The 18,553-nt window shown below is 40.7% G+C and overlaps 1 protein-coding gene across 1 annotated transcript in view; it reads right to left on the bottom strand.

Moving 5' to 3' along the window:
• Window positions 1-10,239: 10,239 nt before the first annotated feature.
• The window catches only part of LOC107594785 (prospero homeobox protein 1-like), a 32,475-nt gene continuing 24,161 nt past the window's right edge, over window positions 10,240-18,553 (bottom strand). The window contains exon 5 of the mRNA XM_016284963.1: window positions 10,240-14,333. Coding sequence (XP_016140449.1) covers window positions 14,148-14,333 — 186 coding nt within the window. The 3' untranslated portion in view covers window positions 10,240-14,147. The remainder of the gene's footprint in view (window positions 14,334-18,553) is intronic.

The following is an 18,553-nucleotide window of genomic DNA, read 5'->3' as shown; positions in this document are numbered from 1 at the left end:
CTAAACTCGGGGACTGGAGCCCTCTCTGGGCTAAACTCGGAGATTGGAGCTTTCTCAGGGCTAGACTTGGGGACTGGAGCCCTTTCAGTCCTAAACTCTGGGACTGGAGCTCTCTCTCTGGGCTAAACTCGAGGATTGGTGCTCTCTCTGGCCTAAACTCGGGGACTGGAGCCCTCTCTGGGCTAAACTCGGGAACTAAAACCCTCTCTGGGCTAAACTCGGGGACTGGAGCCGACACTGGAGCTGGTCTCAGGGGCTGGAGCCGACACTGGTGCTGGCTGAAGGGCTGGAGCCAACACTGGAGCTGGCTCAGGGGCTGGAGCCGACACTGGAGCGGACTCAGGGGCTGGAGCCGACACTGGAGCAGACTCAGGGGCTGGAGCCGACACTGGAGTGGACTCATGGGCTTGAGCCAACAGTCGCTTCCTCCTTAAATTCTTCCCTTGATTTGGGGTAAGGATTGTGCAGCTGTTAGCTGAGGGCTTGAGAGTGAATCGACCGGCGGGCTTGACAATGGAACCACCGGCAGGCCTAACTTCGGAACGGCCGGCGGGCTTGAGAGTAGCGATTTCCATAATCACGGGGGGAAAAACGAAAAACAAAAACACAGGGAGTAGGGACGCCGCTTACTGTTTATGGTCCGGTATTCTGTCACGGTGTGCCTACTGTGAAGGAGCGAGGAGAATCCAGAATCATCACAGACTTTATTTGACATCAAGGAAATCACACATAGGACACAGGGATCGACGTACAATACCGGATGCTAGACTTAGAACAGGAAACACTTTAAATACACATGACGTGACGAGAAACACCTGGGAGCAATAAACATAATTGCACATGAGGGAAAACTGGGTCATGGAAAGCACGTGAGGGAGGAAAACACGGAAGACACGGAAAACAGGACTGACAATGATATTGAGCAACTAGAAATGCATGACATATCATTAAATTGATTGTCAGCTGATATTAGGTCAATATTGGATTTTTAATTGTATATGCTCATTTTAATTTAATTGTACATGCTCATCTTGATTGCTAAAAGAAGTTCATCTTCAAAAAAACGAATAATTTAACTGTTAAATGAATATAAATTTTTCATACTGTACATTTTATTGTTGTGATATCTACAGTGGGGCAAAAAAGTATTTAGTCAGCCACCAATTGTGCAAGTTCTCCCACTTAAAAAGATGAGAGAGGCCTGTAATTTTCATCATAGGTATACCTCAACTATGAGAGACAAAATGAGAAGAAAAAAAATCCAGAAAATCACATTGTAGGATTTTTAAAGAATTTATTTGCAAATTATGGTGGAAAATAAGTATTTGGTCACCTACAAACAAGCAAGATTTCTGGCTCTCACAGACCTGTAACTTCTTCTTTAAGAGGCTCCTCTGTCCTCCACTCGTTACCTGTATTAATGGCATCTGTTTGAACTCGTTATCAGTATAAAAGACACCTGTCCACAACCTCAAACAGTCACACTCCAAACTCCACCATGGCCAAGACCAAAATTGTAGACCTCCACCAGGCTGGGAAGACTGAATCTGCAATACGTAAGCAGCTTGGTGTGAAGAAATCAACTGTGGGAGCAATTATTAGAAAATGGAAGACATACAAGACCACTGATAATCTCCCTCGATCTGGGGCTCCACGCAAGATCTCACCCCGTGGGGTCAAAATGATCACAAGAACTGTGAGCAAAAATCCCAGAACCACACGGAGGGACCTAGTGAATGACCTGCAGAGAGCTGGGACCAAAGTAACAAAGGCTACCATCAGTAACACACTGCACCGCCAGGGACTCAAATCCTGCAGTGACAGACGTGTCCCCCTGCTTAAGCCAGTACATGTCCAGGCCCGTCTGAAGTTTGCTAGAGAGCATTTGGATGATCCAGAAGAGGATTGGGAGAATGTCATATGGTCAGATGAAACCAAAATAGAACTTTTTGGTAAAAACTCAACTTGAGGAGAAAGAATGCTGAGTTGCATCCAAAGAACACCATACCTACTGTGAAGCATGGGGGTGGAAACATCATGCTTTGGGGCTGTTTTTCTGCAAAGGGACCAAGACGACTGATCCGTGTAAACGAAAGAATGAATGGGGCCATGTATCGTGAGATTTTGAGCGAAAATCTCCTTCCATCAGCAAGGGCATTGAAGATGAAACGTGGCTGGGTCTTTCAGCATGACAATGATCTCAAACACACCGCCCGGGCAACGAAGGAGTGGCTTCGTAAGAAACATTTCAAGGTCCTGGAGTGGCCTAGCCAGTCTCCAGATCTCAACCCCATAGAAAATCTTTGGAGGGAGTTGAAAATCCATGTTGCCCAGCGACAGCCCCAAAACATTACTGCTCTAGAGGAGATCTGCATGGAGGAATGGACCAAAATACCAGCAACAGGGTGTGAAAACCTTGTGAAGACTTACAGAAAACGTATGTCCTCTGTCATTGCCAACAAAGGGTATATAACAAAGTATTGAGATGAAATTTTGTTATTGACCAAATACTTATTTTCCACCATAATTTGCAAATAAATTCTTTAAAAATCCTATAATGTGATTTTCTGGATTTTTTTTCTCATTTTGTCTCTCATAGTTGAGGTATACCTATGATGAAAATTACAGGCCTCTCTCATCTTTTTAAGTGGGAGAGCTTGCACAATTGGTGGCTGACTAAATACTTTTTTTTCCCCACTGTAAATTTACGAACGAATGAATGAAACGCATTTGTCTGTGTTTCACTCCGTCTCGAATCGCGCTCGTGGAAAGCGCTTGAGAAACAGTGTCTATTCTGTGGCTCGGTACGCCTTCAACTCGTTTTGTTAGTCTTGAGCAAGATTGTACGACATTCACATTACATGATTTGACTGATTTTTACGTAGAAAGGCGACAGCGCACTGCATTAAAATAAATGACCATTCATGTTTTCATAACCGCTGGCCAAATTCAAAAACGAAACTAAAATTAAATCATCTTTGAGAGCAAGGGGGTCCCCTGGTGTTTCGGGGGGCCTACGCTGCTTGCATCTTTTGCGTATAGGGATGATTGACTCTGAGCAGGAATTGTGACTTTTTATCTCACAGTGTAGCTTTATTACTTATTTTAAACTTTATTGCACATTTGCATTGTTATTATTATTATTTTTTCATACTTTAAGAGAAAACAGGCTTCCATATTGAAGAGGCCTCGTATGTTGATGTTTTGTCTTTGAGCAAGCCAATTCTTCTGTGTAGAGAACTTCAGGCTAACATCTGAGCAAACTTTGACTTTTAACACAACGTAAATTGGATTGATTTCAAAGCGCAGCTCACACAATAAAGCTAGATTGTCCAGACGTCTTCACATCAGAAGGACCTTGCTCAAATACACAACACAGACAAGTAGTTGTGTCAGACTCTAAGGCTATGAACACTCATACACATCATACGTATCAAGAAAAGAGAGCCACCCTTAGAGAATATCATTGAGGCACATTATCAAATATTAGATGGGCTTTACATAGGAAAACTCTGGAAATGCTATTGGAGGAGGACTTGGAAGTGAAACAGAAGCAAGTTGAAAGTGAAACGCTTGTGGCTATTCTGCCTCTCTGATTTAAAAGGTCCGGCTTTGAGTTTGCATGCTGAAAACGCTCACAGACTTGAAAGGTCCTATTGACTTTTTAATGATCTTATGTGGCTCTTAATTAATGACGGGCTTGTGGTCTGTCCTCCCCCAACATTGGAGGAGTGGGAACTGACTCTATTAGCAGAGATCACAGTAATGAATCTGCCACCAGGTGTCACTAAGTCATCTGCAACTTTAGCCTTTTCTAAAAGGGGGCACAGAGGTAGAATTTTTTTTCCTGCTTTGTGTAATTAAATTAAGTAGCATTAAATGTTACAAAGCAAACATTTGAATCAGATTCTGTTATATGGGTAAATGACGTGATGCTAATTTTTTTCTGCATCTATTAATTTATTCAACAATACATAAAATGGCTTGAGTACACCTCTTTCATGATGATGAGCATGTTTTTAATTTATGAATTAAAAATCATATATATGTGTGTATTTATAAAAATATAGTTTTATAAAACTGTTATAAATATATTATAACAAATACTTTTGGTTCTCGAATCTGATTGGCTGAGAGGTCTTTTCAGCCTTGCAGTATTCTACCAGTATCACAACAGGACCAGTTACACCATTTGTATCACTTGCAGCGGTGAGCGTCATGGTGGAGAAGCAAACCCACTATAATTTTAAAAATACTTCTTTTGTTGTATCATGGAATGTAGTTTTAAGAGTTTTTCAGGTGAGAAAGTTGTACAGTCATGGCCAAAAGTTTTGGCAGTGACATAAATTTTGTGTTTTACAAAGTTTGCAGCTTAAGCTGTTGTGGTGTTCATTCACATTGTTTCTAGATTATTGTCTAGAGTGATCATATGCATTTTAAATAATAATTATGCTAAAAGCTTCATTGGCCCCCAAAAAATTAACTTTTCACAAAAAAATAAATAAATAAATTTCACTGTTTTTTGATCCTGACACAAAATGACCAGCAAACATTAATTGACTAATCATATCAGCAGCTCATGCAAAAGTGTGCATGAGTGCTAGTGAGGTAAAATCATTATCATACTAATTAGATTGTAAGAGCAGACTGATTGCTATAAAAGGAGAGAAGAAGCGCTTCCAATCATTGTGTTCTTGTTAGCAATGGCTACCTCCAAAGGAACACATGCAGCCATCATCGCTTTGCATCAAAATGGCCTCACATGCAAGGAAATTGCTACAAAGAATATTGCACCTGAAAGGACCATTTACCGGATCATCAAGATCTTCAAGGAGAGAGGCTTGACTGCAGTGAAGAAGTCTTCAGGACATCCCAGAGTGTCCAGCAAGCGCCAAGACGGTCTCCTCCTGAGGAGTCAGATACGGAATCATGTCACCAGCAGTGCAGAGCTTGTGTGAGAGCATGTGCACGCACAGTGAGGCCAAGACTTTTGGACAACGGCCTGGTGTCAAGAAGGGCAGCAAAGAAGCCACTTATATATATATATATATACACACACACACACACACACACACATTTATACATTTTTATTTTTCAAGGTCATAAGTCTTTTAAAATATCAGATCTTTTGACTTTTATGACAAACCAGGCTACTCAAAAAAAACAAAAAATAAAAAATAAATAAATAAAAAGTTGGGTTCTTCAGCGGTTCTTTGGGGCAGTTGAGGTGCTATATAGCATCACTGCCATACCTGTATTAAGCCCCTGTATAGTGCTTTAAAGCTTCTCTAAGTCTCTCTTAGTTTCTTAGTTTAGTTGGGGAAAGGATTAAAAACAACATTAGAAAACAGTGTATTTCCTGAAGATAATGTGGTTCTCAAACTTTTGAGGAGTCCCCCAAGGTCCCCCATAAAGAAATATTCCAGGGCCCCTACACAAGACCTTTTGACCTCAGAAAAGCATAAAAGTGATTCAAAAGTTTTTGCCATTGTAAATTCACATACAGTGCAAACATATGACAGTGGAGTAACATATCTAAAATCTAAGGAGGAGAGTGGGGTTCCTCTTATGGTTCTACATTGGACCATTTGACAAAGGTACTGTATAGCACCTTTAAAGATAGGTGCTATATAGCACTTAAAGTGGCTTCCCTATGATTACGAACCAATGAACTACTTTTAGTGCTATTTAGCACCATTTTTTAGAGTGTAGTTTAAGTTATAAAATGTCATTTGGTGCAACATCCAAAAAACGTACTGTAACAAAGTTCGTAGTCACGGGAAGAAGGAGGCGGGAACCGACCAACATTTAAAGAAAACTTTAATAAAATAAACAAACACAAAATGAAAGTAAAGCGGCAGCCCTTCGCGGACGACTGCTGCACACAAAACACAAAATAAAGTCCAGGCCTGGTCCTCTCTCGTCTTTCATTGTTGTCACTCCTCCTTTTATCCTTCCGCAGCTCCTCCGTGGGACTCGAGACCGGTGAGTGGTGCAGGTGTCGTTCATTATCAATTACTCCACCGGCCTCGCTCCATTCCCACGGCTCTCGGCCCCGCCCCCACTCGTCACATACCCCCATCGCCCCTCGCAGGCCAGGGGGTACTCCCGAGACTGCGCTCTACTCCCCCCCTCTCCCCTCCGGAGGAGCCGATCATGGCGGCCGCGGCGTACCTGGGGGTAAGGACAGACAGAGGAGGCGAGAGAAAAGGAGACGGAAGGATGAGGAGAGACAGATACAAGAGAGGGGAGAGAGGGAAAGAAAAAAAATATATATATCGGTCCGATTCCCGGACACACTGCCGCTTGGTCCTCAACCGGCTGAGAGGCTCTCACTCGCGGTGCCATGCGATGGTACTGGACATCGTTGGTGGATGGCCCACCGCTCCTCCGCCTCCTGGTGGACGGCGATGGCTCCTCTTATTGTGGGCAGCCGGCAGCGAGTCCCCCATTCCCTGCTCCTCCCCAATCATGGCGGATGGCAGCAGGCTCCGGCCTCCTGGCAAACGGGGCCGACTCCTCCGCTCCCTCTCGGACGGCAGCCACCCCTCCTCGACCCAATAGCGCGGCAGCGAGCTCTCCGTCCCACCTCGTCTTCCATAGTTCCAGCACCGCCGCCAGCACCGCGGTCCCCCTCAGCAGCGAGGGCTCTCTGACAGCGTGTCCCTCCTTCCTCCCAGGTTTCGGCACCAATGTAACAAAGTTCGTAGTCACGGGAAGAAGGAGGCGGGAACCGGCAAACATTTAAATACTTAATAATAAAACAAACACAAAATGAAAGTAAAGCGGCAGCCCCTCGCGGACGACTGCCACACACAAAATAAAGTCCAGGCCTGGTCCTCTCTCATCTTTCATTGTCGTCACTCCTCCGTTTATCCTTCCGGAGCTCCTCCGTGGGACTCGAGACCGGTGAGTGGTGCAGGTGTCGCTCATTATCAATTACTCCACCGGCCTCGCTCCATTCCCACGGCTCTCGGCCCCGCCCCCACTCGTCACACTTACTTTCATCTTTAAAAATATATATTTTAAAACTTTGAAAATAAAGATTATGTGTACGCTGACATATGTTCAAGGTGTAAGTATTTTTCAATTGACGGTTACTCTTTTGTACTCTTTTACTGCCATTTTTATAAAGTCATTAGAAAAAGGACTTAAATGGTATCTTGGAATTCTTAAATGGTATCAAGTTTTAAATGGTATCAAACCAACATGAATGCAAAAAGTATATTTTTAAGAACTTGGTACATGCATTTTAAACTAAATCGTTTTCCTTATTTGTCATTGACCCATTCAATTTGTACAAGGCTTAGAAAGCAAAATTGCCAGCCAATGGCACTTATGGTATTTTTTTACGTCATTTTGTTTCATATCATCTCATTTATGTGGTTCATTATGATATAACACAAACTGAATAGAGAGATTGCTCAAGCTCAACAAATATGAGACATAGCAAATAGAAAATATTGGCCCAACAACTACTTTTGGCTTTACCGAACATACCATCATGTTTTCTGGAACCCTCACCGGTAACATCTGCTGGCGAATGGGTTTGAAGTTGTAGAAGACACTCGGCAGATTCCTTGGCATGTGCGAGGTGACAGACCAATCTGTCCTCGGAGGGACCTTTCACTTACCCATTTACACACTTCTGCTCCACGCTCCTGATTCTCCCCTTGGTTGCCATTCGGCCTGCAGTGCCATTTCCAGTAATAGGGCTTCAAGCGTGATCAACTCCAAGCCTCCTCATCGGAGGGGCAAATGGACAAAACTTGTTTTGGCAAAAGGTGTTCATTCTCTCATTGGGGCATATTTTGCCTTGTTTTCCCTCCCTCCATCTCACTCCTTTTCCTCCGTGACCCGGTGTGCGGCGGTGCTCTGCACTTGGCTGCTCGTGGCAGGCCAGTTGGTACTTGAGCAAGGCAGTATCATCCTACCAGCAGCCCTCCTAACAGCCCCCCAGCTGGGAGAGAGCAGAGCCCTCATAAAAGTAGCAGAAAGATGTATTAAAGGTAGTAAATATACACATTCAGCTCAGTGAGCTGTGAAAGTTGTGAATTGGTTTTTAAAGCTTTGTTAAGACCAGAAAGCACAGATGTTAAAAACAGGTTCAGATGTAGCGACAGATGGCATTTGATTATGAAGCAGACTGTTCGTGTAATGCAAGGATGCTGCTTCAGCCCAACTGCAAGGAGCCTGTCGGCTCCAAGCTGAGGCGGGAAGCCCCAGAGGTTCGCAAAAAGAATGAAAAAGAACCCAGAAGAAAAGAGCCTGGCGCTTTTCACTGCGTCTTTCCGTGTCGTTTGGATTCAGCCATGAGGTCTGGATCCAAACCGATGCAGCTGCATCTGAAGTTGCATGTAATGACAGAAGGAATGATGAGGTCATTGTGTTCTTGATAAAGGGAAGGTCACACACGCCTGTTAGTGCTAGTGCTACATAACCAAAACAAAATGCACCGATCTGACAGAGGTCAGCCGGTGCGCCACTTACATGAGCTTTAGGATGTCGGAACTAGAAAAAAAAACAGCTTTATTCTTTCCAGTATGAAAATAGGTTTTTCAAAATCTCACATGCATACAACATTGCTACTAAAGTGATCAAAATTCATTGTACCTCACGGACAGGCCTGCGAGAAAAATCCTTTATCCCACCCCTGCTTTAATAATAACCAAATAATAACAGCGATCTTTCCTTTCTCTTTTCTGAGAGAGCATCATGGTAGCGAAATTATTCTCGTGTTATCTCTTTAGGGAGGGGAGAGAAGAGGGGATGGTGGTAAAATTTTCAACAATGAATGGGCCAACACAAACACAGCTGTTTTATTGTTGTGCTGTTAAGATGTGCTTTTCAAAGGCGTGATGATGAAATCAAACAGAAGGGGAGCGGCGAGCGGCTCTGCTCGTCATTATGGCGCGGAGGGTGGCAGTGGAGGGGGAGCTGACCCCACCTCCTGTTCAGTGGAGCTGCTGGAGCGGTCTGGGCCCGCTAAAGTGCCTCTTTGTATGAGACTATAAATTACAGCAGGGGCCGACCCGCTTCCCTCCACAACGCCGTACGAGCCACAATAGCGCTAGCGCTGCTCTTTTCTCCCCACGCACACCTTTTTCCACCCTTTTTCTTTGCAATTAAGATTGAATGTTGATGTGTGTATTTGAAGCACTTTATTTATTTATTATCTCCGTTTCAGATTGTTAATATTAATCTGGTTGAAATGACACATTCTAGTGTTTTGTCAAAGACAACTTCATCAGGAAACGACAACTGTGATATTTTGATTAAGCGAACGACCAGTGGGTCTATTAAACGTGAACCAAAGAATGGTAAAATAACAGGCCTGAATTAGATTTAAATAGGAAAAAATAGACTATCTATCTATCTATCTATCTATCTGATGTTGTCATGGCAATAATGTAAAAATTTTATATAACAAACACAGAAAAGGTTATGTTAACACTCATTCTCTTAATGTGTGGCTGTACTTTTGAAACAGAATTGTATTACTGGCTGTACTATTTAACACTACTTCTATGTTATTCACTTCCATTCTAATCCAGATTTCCTTTTTTTTCAGGTATTCAACAAGTTATGTCAAATGAACTTAAAAGGTTCATATAATGCTTTTTTAAAGATCATTATTTTGTGTATTTGGTGTAACATAATATGTTGACATGCTTTAATGTAAAAAAAAACACATTATTTTTCAAATACTGTATATTATTGTAGGTCCTCTATGCCCCGAAAATCAAACGCTTCATTTTCTACAAAGTCCCTCCTTCCGATAAGCGCAGTCTGCTCTGATTGGCCAGCTGACCCAGTGCATTGTGATGGGCCAACACCGCAAGCACTCGTCGGAAATGTAACGCCCCTTACCATAATCGCAGCTTCAGCTTTCAAAGTAAATGTAAAGACAGAGCCCGAAAGGGGAACAGAGTCGCGTGACAGACACACTGATGAAGCTGATATGTGTTTGCAGTACACAAGCCAAGGTTAAGACAGCTGACTCCACTCTGATGTGACGCTGTCTCTCTCTCTCTCTCTCTCACACACACACACACACACAACTCAAAATATTCAAAGCCCATAAAGCCCAAAACAGGGCTATATAAAGGCCTGTAAGAATATCTTCACAATTACATCCTGTCAGTTCTTCTGGCATCACAGGCAACTCCAAATCTCCTTGATTTTTCTCTGATTAACATGCTGATTTAAATGATGACAAATGGCAAAAGGAAACACCTGATCTAGGACTTAGTTTTTATTTTGCACAAGCTTGCATATATACTGCACATACATTCAGTTCCGAGGAGATGGAAGGCACACGAGGCACTTTGACTACTGTATTGTGTAGGTGGTAAAAGCAAAGGTAAAAGTCTGATTAAGTGATTAGAAATAAAACTTCAAAACACACAATTTTTCACCTTCCAAACAAGATAGAAGTTTTGTTGTAGATTTTTTCTCTTTCCTTTTTTTTTTTCAAGCCTATCTTATGACTACAGTGTCTGAAATTACAGTGGCTACCTGGACACAAGTGTCTGTTTATGTCTCTACAGAGTTAAGGAGCTTAGGAGGGCGTTTATATTGTCTCTATCTACCAAATAATATTACAATACATCCCCAGAAATATCAAAAATTGTACACCATCACCAAATAAATTATGATAAATTAAACCAATAAATTATGAAACTTCTGCATGACAAATTGACAACAAAATCCACAATGCTATCCCGTTAACAATGTATGTGTATCCTTCAAACGTATCAAAGGGAATTGTAACAGTTTCAGCTGGAATTACCATACTAGAATCAAAGAATTCTTTCATACAAAAAAAGCATAACAATGCTATTTACATCATATTGCTAAATCATAGAAAGGCAGTGTTTTCTCATTTTCGGTTTGTATTTACATACATGTCAAAGCCCGTGAAATCATGAAACCCTTCAGGGAGCACACACCTCATAAATACAGCATCAAATCTACAAAGAGTCAGGAGTCTGGGACAACACATTGCATTCAGTACAAATAATTGTTCCCCTTCCCAGAAATATAGTCATATACAAAGTTTCTTCCTTTTCTCTTTGTAACATCTTCCTTTGTAATAAAAAAAACAGTCCCAAACTGAGTTTGGCAATTGATTTGTACAGATCACTACATGAGTTTATTTCCCCCCATTGCATGAAAACAAATAAAAAAATCTTATGTCAAATGTAAATGCACAATAGTGTATCACAAGTGAGATGAATGTGTACATCATATCCAAACTTTGAATCAAGGTTATTCAGAGAGTTTTTTTTTTTTTGGTTTTTGTTTTGTTTTTCTATAGAGTGTCCTTAATGGAGTGCGAAATGTACACGGCTACATTTAGGATTTTCACAAAGCAACAAATGACCCTGTGTAACCACGCAAACAGATCAATCTCATATCAATACCAAATTAATGCAGAGCAATCGAGAACACCTTTGACGGGCAAACCTGAAGAGGTGATGAGATGAAGGGGATAAAACAGTCAACTGAGAGCCACTCGAAACATTTAAAACATCATAACATTTCTAAAAGTACTGTAGCAAGAAAAAAAATTGCGATGTTGAACATAACCTCCCTCTGGTTTGTCTTAAAGTTACAGTGATAAATACAAATAAAAGTTCAAAAAGAGAAACAATAGATAAAAGAAAATAAACAGAAGTCCTTATGGGAACTAAAACTAACGTACTAACATGCGTGTATTTCACACACTCCCTGCAAACACGCACATCACAGGTAAGCACGCACACACACTTATGCACATGTATTGCCTCTGTGCTACGTTAAATGGCTTAAAGTACATCAGATTCATGTGGAACAAAGCGCCATACTTGTTCTTCAAATGGGCTGTAAAAATTAGTTTTCTTGGACTTTGCAGAACCTTTTAATGAGGGCATTTTGTTTCAAAACAAGAACAATATAACCCTCCGTTTCAATTTGTGCTATTTTGTTCTATATTTTTAGATCACTTTCAGGATTTAGAAGTCAAATCATATTATTTCGGTTACATTTTATGTTATATAAATATAAAAAAAAGAAAAATAATTTGCTGGTGTCATTAACATTAGGCACAGGCAATTATCAGATTCATTAAGTGTGTAAAATACACAATGCCTGTTTAGCTAAATATGAACAGCTGAATTCGACTAAGCACCGCTTTTTGCGCAAATTGAAATTTTGCAATGACACAACCTTCACATTCACAATGACACAAAGCATCACCTTTAAATATATCAATATTGATAACAGAATTTCTTACAATTTGAAAGAATCTTTATTTATCACAATGCATGTAAAGGAGAACGCATGTCAGCACAGCCTTGCAAGAGACCTGAGAATAGAACAGGGCCAAGCATCTCCTTTTTTTAACTCCTAACTTTGTTTTGGGTTTGTTTTTCCTTCTCTTTACAATGCATAGTGAATAGCTTGGTGTTTTGTGCGTTGTCCGGGGGCTGTGGATGATGCCAGCCCTGGCGACAGAATGACAGCACCTCATGCTCTTTTGTGCCCATTAATCTAGAAGTCAGCAGGTTTTTTAAGGCATTGTGCTGACAATAATTGCCGGTCTGCGTTTCAATTCATCAGCTGGATTTGCCCAATGCAAACGGCACAGGCTTCCAGAGCAGATCACATGTCCAGCCCTTGCCCTCTATTGACGACTCTTATTTATGAACTAGGAAGGGATGCACAAAGAGTCTGAAGGTCCTATTTTCTTTTGTGGACACTATTTTGATAAGAAACTGTGCTTTTTTTCTCTAGGGTAGGCTAATCATTGTAATTGGTTACATTTGCGGGGATCTCTTAGTAGGCTTAGCTTCTAAAATTCAATCAAAGAACTTCAAATGATTCATAAAAATGTACAACTGAACTCAAACAAAGTCTCTGGCTAAGATGAAGTTTCACTACTGATAAACTGTACACTGCAATAGCATAATCAGATGATTGTGAATATTAAGCAAATCTGTACATTCCTAACAAACTATGTGCAATCCTGTACGTAGAAAGAAGAAAAAAAAGTTTTTCTTTTGCTAATGTTCAAATAATTATTCTCAGCCAAAATCTCTACTGTGTAAACCAAACTTGAGAATCTAGCAAATTTACGGTCCAATTATAGAGGTGTTCCCAGCTAGCAGGTGGAGAAAATCAACAGCAACAATTCTCTTGTCTTGACATCGTGCGGCATGTGTTTGTGTTTGTGAATTAGAGTGTATGCATGAGAGTGGTGTGTGTGTGTTTATGTGAGCAGTTGTGACGGTGTGCTTTTTATGAGCAAGAATGGGAAGGCGTCCATTTTTTTTGTGCCGAACTAGCTTGCCCCAGTATGAAATGGCCATGTTGCTTAGTTACAGGAGAGGCTGCTCCGTGAAGGGGAAAAAAAAAACTACGAGTAGGCCTCCCTCCCTAGAGCCAGTGCTATCAATGTGGACACAAAACACAAGAACATTGGACCCTAGCCAACATAGAAGAATGGCTAAACCAAAAAACAGTTAATGCGGTTTCTTTCAAGAATAACATCAAATATATATGTATATATATATATATATATATATATTATATGAATTTCCCACATAGAAAATGTATACCCCTCTTTATTTGTATTATTTTTTGTCCAAAGAATAATTTATTTTCTGTAGCATTGCCATGAGAAACAAGAATACCACATGTCAATTTTTTTGTCTTTCTTTTCCTTTCTTCCTTTTTTGCAGCAAGCATTAATAACATTAATGGTAATAATTATATTAATCATAAATAATAATTACATCTATACAAGCTACAAATGCAAGTCTTATTCAGCAATAGTAAAACCATCACACATTGCAAACATCCGGGGATAAAACAAAGCCCTCAACAAAAATGACCAATAAAAGAGAGAAAATAAGGGTGTCAATTCCATTGTTAACCATTGTGTGGTACACATAGTAATGCCCGTTTTAAAGGCAAGGAAAAAGGGGGTAAGGATTGAATACAATCAAAACAATCAAGAATTTTATAGACTTTCCCAAAAAGAAGCACAAAAAAAACAGCTAAGTCATTCAAATGTAGCCGGGACTTAAAAACAGGAATGCTACCTCTTACTTTGTAAAGATTTAGGAAAAGAAGGGATGATACTCTGTAAGCAATTAAAATCACTACTCATGCAGAAGCTCCTGCAGACAATTGGGAGATTTAAAAATCTCTGGGACCTCACTGTCCAGCTTGCAGATGACCTTGTATATGGCCTTCTTCCAGGAAGGATCAACATCTTTGCCTGCCACAATGGCATTGAAAAACTCCCGTAACGTGATCTGTGCCACTTCCAGGAATCGCTCCGGAACCTGCTGATACACAAGGAGACAATGACATTAATAAACATATTAGGTTTCAATCCCAAGTCTCTGATTAAGAAAAGAAAAGCAAAAGAAAAAAGAAAAAGAGATAAGTAAAAAGGAACAAGAAAATATAGTTCTGCACTGAGACCTTCAAGAGCCGAAAGACCCTTCTGGCAGAAACTGCGAAGAGAAGTGTTGGGCTGCCAAGTCTGAGAGGACATAGAGAACGGTCCCAAAACATCGTCACTACATTAATTCCTCTTTGTTTCAGTTGCTGAAACACATTCTGGTGGTGCTGACTTAAATACCCGTGTGTAGTCTTTCAAATCTTTTATATTAGCTATCTTTCCTTTTTGTCAAACTGCAGCATTAGGGGACGTGAAAGTACTTAATTACATTTGAAAGGTCACAGTGAAAAAAGCAACAAGACATTTTTTTTTATCGAAACAGGTCAAACCATCACATAACAACACCTTACAGTCAATGTTTTGAATGTGGCAGAATTTGTGAGGTTGTAACCAAGAGGAACTCATTGGGTTAAACATTACCTGAGCTATTCCTCTTTTAGAGTCTACTTCCTAGAGGGAGCGAAACATAATTTGTTGACTTCCCTTTATTTGACACAAGATTGTTAGCAATGTCTCATAAAATGTCTTTTTGTCTCAATATGCTTCCACTTCTAGAAGGGGAAGGAGAAGATTCTGCCACTGACAGCAGTCCATAAAATACTAAATTCTGCTTTGCTTCTTATCAAGTTCCAGTGAAACTAGATTCTGTAATGACCATGTAACAAGCCAAAGTTGTAGCCTCTATCACAGGTGGAGGAATTCAAGGAAAGTTATCAGTAAACTTGGTGCTCTTGGACAAGGTCTGGACCTCTAACTGCAGTATTTTCCCAAGCAAAGCAATCAGGTAACATGTAGGGCACTACTGAGGAGTTTGTTCTCTGCAACCAGAACACATCCTCTCTGGCGTGAGGTTGTTGTTCGTGAGAGAGGGCCAAGACCGGGGGCGTACTGTAGACTGGCCCTGTGATCTCTTTAGCACCAGTGACAGTCCCTCTCCGCTAACACTGTAGAGATGATTAGCCAGGCAAAGAACTAAGTCACCTCCCCTACAGCTAGACAAGACACTTCCCAGACATGGTGCTTACTGCCACACACACTCACAAACACCCACACGCTCGAACACAGATGGGGAAGCAGGCGCAGGCACACAGAAACAGACACAAAGGTTGCATATGAGGACAAAAAACATAGTGCTGTCATATTAAAAGTGTTACTACAGGCCACAGAGAAAGCGCTAGCATTTGAGGGATGCAGTAGGAATGCTTAAATTGATAAAAAAATTCGGACATTTATTCACCATCATGTTATTCCCAAACTGTACGATCTTCTTTGGAACTCAAAAGATGCGTTTACTTTTTCTCCATACCCCTGTTGGGTTAGATATGTTTTGAAGCATGGTAGCTGGTTTAAGCTGGTCCTTAGTTGGTCATGAGCTGGTCCTGAGCAGGAGCTAGTAAACCAGCTCAAACCAGCTACCATGCTTCAAAACATACCTAACTAGCATATGCAGTTTTTTTCAACAGGGACAATAGAAGTCAGTGCAGTCTAATGGTGTTTTGGACCCCATTGACTTTCATTGTATGGACAAAAACAGTTGAAACATTCTTCAAAATATCTTCTTTTGTGTTCCACTCTCTGTTTTTGGTTGAAGTATCCATTTAAGATGCTTTTAAGGGTGTGAAAAGAGCCAGAGCAGTTTTTCCTCCAACCACCCCGAATCAATGCACTCACAACAAAGCTCATGACACTATCTAATATTCATCCTCCACTGCAAGGTTAAAGTTGCAGTCCTATAGTTGGTTTTATCAATGCAGCCCTCCCCCATGGATCGGGATCAGTGCTTAGTTTGGCATCAGTACTATCAATCAGACTCTGACTGCTCCTCAAAGGCCCTGCCAGGTGAGCAGTTGTCTGGACAAAGAATCTCATCCATGCGACTCACACCATCCCCAGCTCCCTTTTTTTCCATTAAGTGTGTTAAATATACTGTCATCAAAGGCATACCCTTGTCTGAAAGGCCTTGACCGGTGTGGAAGATGTTTTCACTCTGCTGCCACAATCATAAGTGCTTGACTTTTGGTTGTGATGCAGTATTGAATTATAGCATGGCTATAAATACTGAACTTATAATGGCAGTTAAACTAGATGGTATGATTCACCGGAGTGTAGTTGATGGCTTGATTGGGTTTATATGCTGTAACGTGCCCCAGCCTTTTATGATGTGTATTAGGGAGTAAATAGCTAAAAGTAGCGACGTTGCTAACTGAATAGTGTAAAATAATATCATAGCTTTTCCAGTAACAATCTAGTGTTTTCAACAAGTAGCTCTCTCTCGAATTGCATTGGGAAGTCTGATTCATTTGAGTGAATTTGTTCATTCTGGCAAATCATTTTAATGACCTGGTTAAAATTATTAATCGATCCATTTGAACCATTACTCAATTTTGTTCTTGGAATTGTCTCTTTCAAATAGCATTGTGATGGTTCATTTAGATAATTCATTTTGTTGATAATTAATTTGGGTGTTGTTTAGTTTTATATGTTTAGTGTAAATGTATGTGTATTAAAGATTGTTTTCAATAATAATTCATATATCATTTATTATATATTATCAATAAATTACATCATTTAGATATATCAACCTCTTATATAGCTTTAATGTAGCTACTTTTCCACCTTGTAGTGTAACGTACTATGTTTTCTTACAGGCAGCTTGACTGTAGTTGAACTGCTTTCAATTACAAGTAGCTTACAGCAGTTTCAAAGTATCTCTTCAACACTGCTGTGCCTGAAGTTTGTCCATCTCAAAAGGGTGACATTTTTGTACAGTGCTGTACAGTAATTTCTCCCCTCCTCCACTCTTTCTCCTGGGGCAAGATCATAGGAGGGGCGAGAGAAGAGAAGAGGAGATAAAAAAAAAAATCCTGCCCAAGTGCTTTTGGCCAGAGCTCTGTCTCCTTCTACTTCTCCCTCCCCGAGGGGCACAGCCTTCAGGGGTCATTTGTTTGATTATGCTGACTGTCCCCAGCCTCGGCAGTACACAATAAAGGCCTGACATAGCAGCCTGCTTGCCTTCTGTGTCCTGCAGATACTCATCACGAGTGTCAGGACATACCAAGGTTAGTGGTCACTGGGACGGCGCTCATAGGCGAAGGGCTTGCCAAACGCACTTGGCTGATGAATGAATGTCACATGGAATGGAGGGGGTGAGAAAGAAAAAGAGAAGAGAGGTGGTGGTGGTGGTGGGGGGGATTACAAAGGTTATAGATATCCAACCTCCCCAACACCCCAACTCACAACATACCCTCTCCCCAATTTTTTTCTTCACGCTTTTATAAGTCTTCCACCCCCTCAGACAATGGCCAGCAGCTTTCTGGAAACACAACAGAATAATTGCACACAGGAAGAAAGAAAAAAGTGATAAAGGTGCCTTTCTCAAATTTATGTGGTCTCAGAAGGGAGTCTGTCTCTTTTGGATGCTACCATAGTCCCTTAAAGGCAAGTCAGTCTGCTCGGCAGCCATCTTGGTAATGCCTTCGGCTAGCTATATGGCTGAATTTTTGTCAAGACTACGTTTCAATAAAATATTTAGATCCAACAATAAAAACCTTAAATCAACCAAAAAAGCTACACATTATTTGATGTCCATGCAAATCCTACTGTACAAAAGGAAATACCTAAATTTAGTGCAGCATAATGGCATAGATTTTCCAGAAGGAAGTTAGAGTTTTCAACAAGTTGTGGTGTAGCTTGACACAATGCACTTTACAAGTATGTCTCTCTTGAAAATCATTAGGAAGTCTGAATCATTTTAGAGATTTAGTTCAATTGGATGATTCATTTTAATGAACTGGTTAAAATGATTAATTAATTATTTTAAATCATTGCTCTGTTTCGTTCATGGAAATGTTTCTTAGCAGTCTGATTCATTTTTAGCAAGTTGGTTCATTTGGATGATTCATTTTAGTGAACTGGCTCCAAAAAAATTATTAACTGATTTTGTTTAATCATCTCTCGGTTTCATTAAGCTACTTTTTTTTTAATGCACATGCAAGTCCTAAACTTGATTGGCTCTTTTAATTGAAATGCAGGACTCCCATTGATCCTCTTTAAAATGTCTCTGATACACCACTGTATGAAGCAGGTGTGCACACCTGT

The sequence above is a fragment of the Sinocyclocheilus grahami genome, unplaced genomic scaffold (genome assembly GCF_001515645.1).
Source record: "Sinocyclocheilus grahami isolate Dianchi unplaced genomic scaffold, SAMN03320097.WGS_v1.1 scaffold191.1, whole genome shotgun sequence".
Lineage (NCBI taxonomy): Eukaryota > Metazoa > Chordata > Actinopteri > Cypriniformes > Cyprinidae > Sinocyclocheilus > Sinocyclocheilus grahami.
The sequence above is the reverse complement of the archived record's forward strand: the minus strand, read 5'-3'. Positions and strand labels throughout refer to the sequence as shown.